Source organism: Charadrius vociferus, unplaced genomic scaffold, assembly GCF_000708025.1.
Source record: "Charadrius vociferus isolate BGI_N301 unplaced genomic scaffold, ASM70802v2 scaffold556, whole genome shotgun sequence".
Classification (NCBI taxonomy): Eukaryota; Metazoa; Chordata; class Aves; order Charadriiformes; family Charadriidae; genus Charadrius; species Charadrius vociferus.
Genome location: NW_009648647.1, coordinates 355,698 through 365,673, shown reverse-complemented (window position 1 = coordinate 365,673; position 9,976 = coordinate 355,698). Strand labels below are relative to the sequence as shown.

General features: G+C 52.0%; 1 protein-coding gene across 1 annotated transcript in view; it reads left to right on the top strand.

Moving 5' to 3' along the window:
* Positions 1-7,215, top strand: part of AMZ1 (archaelysin family metallopeptidase 1) — an 8,972-nt gene extending 1,757 nt beyond the window's left edge. The window contains exons 3-6 of the mRNA XM_009886426.1: positions 313-441; positions 775-938; positions 2,735-2,911; positions 6,504-7,215. Coding sequence (XP_009884728.1) covers positions 313-441; positions 775-938; positions 2,735-2,911; positions 6,504-7,073 — 1,040 coding nt within the window. The 3' untranslated portion in view covers positions 7,074-7,215. The remainder of the gene's footprint in view (positions 1-312; positions 442-774; positions 939-2,734; positions 2,912-6,503) is intronic.
* The last annotated feature ends 2,761 nt before the right edge of the window (positions 7,216-9,976 follow it).

Sequence of the window (9,976 nt, the reverse complement as noted above, 5' to 3'; positions counted from 1 at the left end):
TAGGGAAATTCTTCTGCTTCCAGGGGCTTATTTCCGTGGGTTAGTACTGAATTCCCCTACATCTCTGCCCTTAGCTCTGCTTTGTTTTAACTCTGTGCTCAAGACTGCTTCAGAAGTCAGGTCTGCTCATCCTTCGATTTGAGGGGATGTGCCACACAGCCATGGTTCTCCATCCGAGACGCCGAACCCAGCAGCTCTGCCTATCTGTGGCCTGGATTGCATCCTCCTCCCCGTTAACAGAGGAAATTCTGGCTCTTGCATGCCTTCTAGGGATGCTTTATTTTAATGAACCTCTCTCATGTATTCGTCCAGATGGGATCCTGAATTTCCTGAAGAACAACAAGCCCATGGATGCCCTGTGTGTCCTCGGACTCACTCTGCTGGACCTTTACCCATGTGAGACCTGGAGCTTCACGTTCAGCAAATTCCTGCCAGGACAAGGTGGGATGGGTGTCCCATGATCTCCCAGAACAGCATGCGAATAAGGCAGCAAAAGCCTTCCCTGGGAGACCAGAATAGCCAAATCTTATCCTTACCATTTTATTTGCTCCATGATAAGAGGAACCATGTTTTTCCCAATTTAAAATTAGGGGAGTCAGGGCTCCTGGTCGAGACAAAGGTAACTGAGGTCCTACAAACCTTTTGGGAAGTGTGTCTCATCGCACCCTATGTGCTCAACTGGACCCTGCTACAACAGCTTTCTTTTCATGATGCCTAAGGTGAGAGACAGCCGTAAGAGAGCTGATGCCTAACTCGTACCGCCTCTCTTTACAGAAGTGGGAGTCTGCAGCTTTGCCAGATTTTCTGGGGATTTCCCCCAGGCTGGTTGTAGCAGCTTGAATCCACTCACGCAGAAGGAACAGTTATGCGAAGTCAGCAAGGAAAGCAGAGACCGGACGTTGCCCTTCAGTGCCCAAGAGATGGTCCAGTGCTGTAAGGTAGGACCAGCAGTCTCCCCTACCCCATATTTCTTGCCATGCAGGGCTAAATATTTCAGGCCTGGGCATAATCCATGTCTCAGCCCAGTGAAGAAGTCATGAGACTCTGCTCCTAGGACAGGCCATCACAGCTGAGCCCACACATTTAACGCGGTCCTAAAGAGCTTGTATTTTAGTGCACCGCATCGACAACTCTTACTCCCCTTGCCCCTTGAGCAAACTATAGCATCAGCTGTATAGGGAGGCAACAGGACTTGCGTTATGGCGTGGAGCAACACCGAGACAACCCCCCTGCCCAGCTCCCAGCCTCACGCTTGGGTAGTCTGAGTGTTTTCCTTGTCAGGCGATGCACACGCAGTAGGATCTGTGAGCTGATACAGTATTGGGAAGTTAATCAGAATATCTAGTGGAGTTGTGCTTTAACTAATGGATGGCTGGGAAGGGGGGACTGTGTCTGCCTCAGACGCTGGTTTCCATAAGGAAAGAGGACGGTGTGCCAGACCTGCTTACACACATGGGTGAGAAAAACACTGAAGACAGGTTTGCATGTGTATTTATATGCAGATGCCCTTAAACCCCATTTATCTCAACACATCCTCTTCACGAGTGCTGTCCTCCCTCATCCCAGTGCCTCCCCGTGCCCTCCTGCCAGCTCTGCTTCTCGCGTTTCTCCCAAAGCTGGCCGACACGGAGCAGCCGCACCAACCAACACCTTCGATGCCATTTCCCTCTGCCTCCCCTGGTATTTGCTCACGATTTTCTAGTCTGATGCGTCTTCCCATAGTCATTTCAGATGACCTTAGGTGGCAATGGGAGGAGGAGAGGGCTCCTCCAGCCTCAGCCTTTCCACGGTTGCCAGTTCCCAAGAGTCACGCTGGGCCAGCTGACTCCAGCTTAGTTTTCGCTTTTGCACAAATGTTCAGAGTGTCTGCTTTGGGAGGACCCAGATCTGTTACTGCGAGTAGCTTCTCACAGATTTCTCTCAGGGACTGGGCTGCTCTTTTCAGACCCCAGCGAGGCTGATTTTTGCTCCTTAAAAAATCCCACAACACTACACTGTCCTTGAGGAAGAGAGTGACTGCAGCACCGCCCGAGAGCTCTGGACATGCTATCTACAGGGTCTTCCCCCATCCGCTTCTAAAAAACACACCCAGCCCTCCTCCTCCACCATACACACAATGGTGAGGGCTGGAAGGGCCCTTTGGAGCTCCCCCATCCCACCCCCCGCCAGAGCAGGGGCACCTCCAGCAGTGGCACAGGACGGCGTCCAGGCGGGTTTGGGATGGCTCCAGAGGGGGAGACTCCCCCACCTCTCTGGGCAGCCTCTGCCACTGCTCTGCCGCCCTCACAGCAGAGAAGGCCCTCCTCAGGTGGAGATGGAACTGCCTCTGGTCACGTTTGTGCCCGTTCCCTCTTGTCCTGTCACTGGGCACCACTGGAAACAGACTGTTCCCATCCCCCTGGCACCTCCCTTTGTATTTGTAAGCATTGATAAGATCCCCCTCAGTCTTCTCTTCTCCAGACTGAACAGCCCCACGTCCCTCAGCCTTTCCTCGTAAGGAAGATGCTCCAATGCCCTCATCATCTTTGTAGCCGTCCAAACACGGATGGTTGGATGGTGGGGTACCTGGGGAAGAAGGGAGCCACGTTCCCCTTTCACCTCAGAAGACCCTGGGCCGGAGGACTGCTGGGGCTGAGCAGGGCGCTGGTTGGGCTGTTGGGGAGTGGGGAAGGTGGAAGGGGCAGTGGAAGCAGGAGTGACCACGTTGCTCCAGTGACGTTTGCTTTCCTGAAAGGTGACCTGTCACGAGATCTGCCACCTGATGGGGCTGGGGACCTGCCGCTGGCTGCAGTGCATCATGCAGGGCGCCCTGAGCCTGGAGGAGGCCCTGCTGCGGCCCCTGGAGCCCTGTCCCATCTGCCTTCGGAAGCTGCAGCACGTCGTGGGCTTCAAACTCGTGGAGCGCTACCGGGTGAGAGACAGACCCACCAGCCCTTCCTGGAGCAAGGGGACGTGGCAGGGAGCAGAAGGGCTCACCCCAAACCACAGCACTAAGTGTGCTGTAGCAGCGTGCTAAGCACAGATGCTGCTTTTGGTATAAGGCACTGAATAATCTTACACCTAAATAAGGGGTGGGGGGTGTTGTACGTGTGGTCTGTGACTGACAGAGCACTTGACACAAGCTCTAGAGCTTTGGGCTGTTCACAACTACTACTCCCAAAAATGAGGCAGGGAGGGCAGGCGGATTCCAAGGCAGAACAGCAGTGAGAGCACAGCAGTTCCCACATCCATGTCCTTTCCTATGGGCCTCCACGGTTTTCTGCTGGTAACAGGGAGAAAATACTAGGCAGGTACTTTGCTGCAGTTCCTCTGTTTAAAGATATGAGAGAGGATCCCAGATTAATACTCCCTTATAAGTGGAGAGTCCCAGACTCATCTTTTGCCTCTTCTCTCCCACATATAGAACTGCTAACACCACATTTAGACAACATCAGGGATAGTGCTAAGACACCCTTAGCTCTAGGAAGAGTTTTCTACCTCTGTTGTCTAAAAAGCAGGATTCAGTGGCTGGAAGGCTGGTGGAATATAAATAATGTCACCATTCTCACTTGGTACCCTGTCTTCTCCCTGATTACAATTCCTGTCTGCCACACATCATATTGAGCGGCAGGATTTTCCACGGCTGCCTGTTTTAAAGTCTGTGGGTTATATTTGTAACAAGATACGTGCAGAATGAGAAGGGGGACGCCTGCAGTTCCATTCAGCTTGGAACCAGACGCACGGCAAAGCACGTGGGGGGGAAAACGCGCTTGCATGGTTTTGCCGCTGCTCTGTGCGTCCGCAGTGGTGTCAGACCCATCTCAGACTCTGTGGCTCTTCGGTCCCTGCCGCTGTCTGAGAGGTGCCTAAACTACCCAGAGCACCAGAGGGATAAACTCTGGTTTATTCAAACACCGGACCTGTCAGCATCCAGCTATTGCTTTCTACAAGAGAACTGCCACCTACATGAGGCCTTTCTAGAAACATTTTTTGCCTTTACACCTGCAGTAAATGCTGTAATTGGCTCAGCATCCCCTGGCAACAATGAACACAAGCCTGAAGAGAGGAGACACTTGCCAAATGTCGCATCTGCTTCCTTGACAAGGAAAAGCTCGACTAGATACAGTACGAGCTGGTATAAGACAGTTGCGATAATCTCTGTAAGAGGCTTTGCTAGAGCAGTGGGAGGAAATATAAATGCCTGAGATGAATTAAATAGTTAAGAAACCTGACAGAAGAGAGCACAAAGTGTTTGGGGATGCTATCAGAGAGCAAAGTTACTTGCTAAGCGTGTTTTGAGAGGTTGCGGTTGGCCAAAGTGCAAGCCTGAAGCCGCATTTCCCCTTGGACGGTGAGCACGCACCCCCGCACGTAACAGCCCGACACCCACAACACACACAGGGAACGCCGGACACAAGGCTGCTCCTCGCCAGGAGCGGGTAATGCTGCCCAAGTGTGTGGCTGAGACAAGATTACGGGCGGAAGAGCACGTGGGGCAGGAAGCCAGTCCTTCCGCAGGAGGAAGAGCCCCTCAATTTATTTATCCGAGTTGCACTCGGAAACAGGCTCTGCCTTTTCACCACAGCTGCTTATTCCAGCCTGAGTCATCTCAAAAACCAAAAGCAAATCCCTTCTCATGGTGTTTCCCCACCACGACCAGTGTTCCACTTGCTGCTCCTGCAGCATCCCAGGCTGTTCTGCACCTGGGTTAGGTTGCGGTGGCCACGCTGCAGAAGAAAGCAGTGCTGGAGCTGCTCTGAGGGGTTGGGTTGGCTCTGTCCTCACCGTGATGGTAACAGCAGCGTCTGCTCTTGGGTGCGGTGTGGACACTGCTGTGGTGGAGGGGTTTGAAGAACTTCCAGCACCAAACCTGGAGCCCCTTGAGGTGCAGACAACAGGTTTCATTCTTAGTGACTTACTTGGGGAGGGCACCCACTTCAAATGCTCTCGCCTGCAGGTAAGCGAAACTGCGAAGAGGTTATCCCCTTCTAGTTACATATGAGAACATAAAAAGAGGCTGCAGCCCTACAAACCTTTCCCAAATTTGAATCAATAAACCACCCAGAGGGCGAGAGGCAGGAAAGATTTTGGGGTTTTGGTAGCGATCATGAGTCAATCATCCTCTCCTTTTGCCTTAAATAATCCAGATATACTGTTTGACCATCTTCATCTCTGCAGCTTTTTCTCTTCTTGAGAACTGGACTAAGTAGCAGCTGTGATTCCTTCCCAGATTCACTACTCTTGAGAATTTTAAGAGACATTATAAAATCGTGGGCTGGTAGCTGTGATGTCCCCTTCCCTGCTCCAGCTCCTATTGCAGCTTCTGGCGCCGCCTTTGTTTTTTAAACCCAGAGGGAGAGAAGGGCTATTGGAGGTGGGATGAGGCAGGAGAAAAGTTGTCCCTTCACCCAGAGGGAGGGGGCAGGGCGGATTAACTTCGCTGAAAGACTCCATTTTCTTCTTGTATGAAATTCTCCCCCGAGGCTTCATGCACAGACTGAAACGAGAAACGGGGCCGATTTCTCCCACCCACTCAATTCGAGCTCTTTATCCTTTCTGTCGCTCGCCTGAAGAGAGAGCAGTAGCGGAGGGCAGGGGAGGGAGCGGGGAGCTCCGCAGGGCTGGAAACCCCCTGCCCTGCTCAAACACCACGGCTCACCCTGAGCTGGGCACGCACGGACCCCGCACAGCGACCCGGGTCCCAGATGGATACCCACCTGGTGATTCCCAAAACAGCTGCAGGGCTTTGCTAAGGTATCGGCTGGGAGCTGCGGGAAGTAAAGATGAGGACAGAGGTCACAAAGCTGTGAAAAAGCTGAAAAACACACACACACACACACACACACCCACCCATGCCAACACGGCAGACAAGGAGATCACCTTTTATCCAGTGATGACTGGAGTGCTGTGATTCATTCCCCACAGCATAAGGAATAAATGTGCCAGAAGCAGCCCGTTATATGCCCCGTTGTAGCACTTAATATTTAAAAAGGAAATTGTCTCAGACATTTTCCTTTCATTAATTCTTTCCTGGAGCCCGGTCTTCCCACTTGTGCATTTCAGCTCAAGCGGAGAAGAGCTATTCTTAGCAATAAAATGCACGTTACCACAGGAGTTAACAACACGATGAAACAAGATTCTTCCCCGCTATCTCAGCAGCTTTTACAATGACACAGCTTCCTCTAGAGAGGCACCGGTCTGGCTCTCGCAGGGATCATATCCACACAGTGAGGAGTGAATTTGTGCCATTTTTCTCCTGCCATCTTCAATACTAAGACAGATACAGTCCACATCTGACCGGGGGCAGAGCTGCCACAGATGCCCACTCCAAGGAAACGAGGCAAGAGAAAGCCCCTGCCCTGTAGGGTAACCACGAGTGGTCTGAACCCACCTTCTGGCAGAGAGGACCACAGCTTCTGGAGCTGCGCCGCCCAAGATGAACAGGTTTACCTGACAAACGCTGGGAAAGGTGTACCTGTTTTCTCCTTTTCTCTAACGTGAAACCTTTTCTCCTCTCACCACAGAAACTCTACACTTGGACACAGACCGTGTTGTCCACATGGCCAAGGCAAGAGTCAGCAGACCTGTCCGTCTCAGAGGACATCCTTCCGTTCAGCTCGGACTCTGGGATGTGCTGCGAGAACGACTCCGAGGCGGTGACCTCCTTGTCTGAGCCGCTGACGCCAGACACCTGCAGCCAGGCCCTCTCCATCAGCCAGGAGCTGGAACAGGACGAGCGTTCGTGTTCGCTGGCGGAGGCGCAGAGCCAGCCCCAGCTCGCCGGGCCCACCAAGTCCACAGACGTCATTAAAGATTATGAACTGTGGCTGGAGACGTGCATTGCTGCCCTGGAGAGGAACGTCTCCGAGGAGGAACTGGCTCAAGTGGACAAGGCAGTGGATGCCCTGGCTAAGTGGGAAATGTTTACAGGACAACTGCCTGCTATGAAGAAGGACCTACCCTTTGCGAGGGACAACACCGGGCTACGGAAAGTTCTCGGAGACAAATTTTCTTCCTTGCGAAGGAAATTGAGTTCCAGAAAACTGTCCAAAGGGGAATCGTCCCCTCATCGTTGGCGGTGGGAGGAAAACTAAACTGGGTCTGCCTTGGGTTGGGCCAGCTTCACTCCCACAGCTTTGGTGACGTTACTGCCCTGCTTCTGACCTTTCCCACCACAAGTTGTTGCTGTCAGAGAGAAACAGCAACTCCCCACAGGAATAAAAGGTGTTTCTTTTTTTCTGAGATTGCTAACATGTTTTTGATGTGATCAGTTCTTGTCTAAGGGTTTTTCCTGTGCCGGTCTAAGCGACAGCACGACTCCAAACCCACAGTCAAGTCCTATGTAGGCACTTGCATTTTCTTGCCATATTTCATTTGGTCTGAAGTCAGCCAGGAAGAGGTCCATACTAAACACTAAGCACGTTCGTGCAGAAGCTCGGGCCATCTGAACGAACAGATGCAAATTAAACCAGGGCAGCTCTCCCGTACACAGAGCTCTCCTCTGCTTCACATTTTGGTCTGAAGCACAGATTATATTTCTCCCTCTCCTCCCCCCCACCCCCCCTGCCCCATACCAAATGTCCATCTCTATTCTGGTCACTGCCCCATCAGCTGGAGGTTGTGCTGCGCGCAGGAGCCCACGAGAGACTGACGAACTCGCGCTGAGAGTAGTGGGGGGAAGAGATGGAGGAGGACGGGCACAGAGTGAGTGAGTAAAGCAGAAAGATCTCTGGCAACGCGTCTGCCATAAAGAACAGTGTTAGTGTGACGACTGTCTTTTGGCGGACACTCAAGGGGATCTCCAGAGCTGCTTCAGTTCAAAGCAAGCCAGGCTGGGAGCCGCCAGCTCCAACTACTCACATCCTCTGCAGATTGGCACAGGACAGAAATCCTTTGAAAACATTCACGCGCTCATTGATTATTAACTTAAAGGGGGAACTACACATGCATTCCTCTCTTGCTGCCTTGAGAAGATAACACCCTGACCCTTCCCCTCCTCTCCGCTCCGTAAGTCACCCTCTGAGCAGGAGCGGGTGCTGTGCTGTCACCCGGCGCTACAGAGCCTGCCTTCCCCGCGCCGGGGCACGCTGTTCTCCTCCCGCTATTTATAGATGGAGCTCAAGGGGATGATGGGTTTTGGAGCTCTGTAACAGCAGCACGCCAGGGGAAGGCTGACCTTCTCCATCCGCAGCTCACTCAGACCTCCGCACTGATAACGCTCGCCGCAGCTCACAGCTGCGTGGCCGCGCTCCAGATTTCTCCCATCTAACACCACCAGCAGGTAGGACTGGGTCCAGTTCAGCCGGGAGGAGAGAGAGGATGTTTCCCCGAGAGGAGGCGATAGCTTTGGCTTTCCTGAGCGCTTGTCCTGCACGTTCTGTGGGCTTCAAACCATGCAGTAACCCTGCAGTGCGTTTTTTTGAGTGGGAAGGGAGAGGATCCGTTAAAGACATTCAGGAAAAAGCTTGAGATTTACTCGTGCAGGTGAGCAGAAGAGATGATCTCATAATAAATTCAACCAGATTCCGGAAACACAAGCGACTTCACAGCCGCATGATTCATAACAGGGAGAAAAAGGGAGTTCTGGCTTCGGGACCGATGACGGCAATTCCTGGAAGCGATTTTTCCAGGCTGGGCGCCTGGACCGGGCGCAGGCGCGGTGCAGCGTAGTTGCTGCTGCCGCCCTCTCCTGGCAGCCTCAAAGGCGATGGGGTTCTCATCCAAGACATTGTTCCCAGCAGCAGAAATTTTCCAAACAAATCCTGCTTGAATTACAAATCCATGTACTGCCCCCATACTTGCTCAGATTTACTATTTTAAGTAAGACATTACTTTTTGTTCAGCCTTGTTTGCTCTTACTCCATTCTGTACTGAATCATTAGGCTGAACTTCAGAAACTTTCCAGAAGCCATAAACTAACTCAGTGACGGAGGGGAACTGGATTATGGATCTGCATTCAGGATCGAGCAGTGACAACCGAGAAAAGGGGTGGCACAGAAACAATTTGGACTGCTGGCAGAAGCCGCAGATGGGAAACTCCCTCCTTGGCTTATAGACACACATTGGCTCTGCTGTGAAAGCATGAGTTTCTGCTGTGAAAGCATGAGTTTCTGCTGAAGAGCTCTTGCTTACCAATAACAGATATTTTTGCCACTGTCACTGACAGAACCACCACTCAGCTTGTCCAGAGGTGCTCCAGGTAAGCAATAAATGAGCACGGCAACTCAGAGCTTCATGTGCCTGCACGGGCAGCTCCGCAGGGTCCTCAGGCAGCGTGCAGCTTCGCAGGGAAAGGCAGAAAGTGGCTGAATGCGCTTTTAAGTCCTTATGCAGCCGGAGGAGAGAAGGTCCATGCACTATCAGGCCACAGGTTTTTGTTCACGCAAAGACATTCCTGCGGAGGTGGCTACTCTTCACATCAGTAAAGGTTGCCAGTGCTGCTGCTCTATGTTACAGCACCGCACAGCATTTTGTTCCCAGGGTCTGTAAGTACTTTGCACTTACACTCAGCAGTGCAGGAGGCAGCCTGGGCCACAGAGGAATAAAACGACTGGCCAAGGTTACACAGAAAATCGGGGTTATAACCAGGACTAAAGCACAAAGGTGTAATTCCTATCCTTCTCTACACGCACCGGATTTGTAGAGGGGCAGAAAACAGCTGACAGAGGAATGAGAAGTAAAACAAATTGAAAGTAACCCCCCCAAATAAGATTTCCTGCATTTTAAGCAGCAGCCGTACTATCAAAGCAGGTTACTGGGGAGATACTTGGAAGAGTGTGGGAACAGCAGCATAACTTGCAGCAAGTAACATGCCAAGTATACTGTGGAACAGAAATACAGGTGAGGTACTTAGGAGTCATTTTAGAAGGTCAAGCCACGGACCAACCATCAGCAAGACGCAGTAGGGTATTCTCTATATAGATCGCACACCCAGAAGTTACTTGCAGTTCAGCAGCCGAGATCAGAGAGTTGCTTACAAATGGTTCAGGAACAGAGT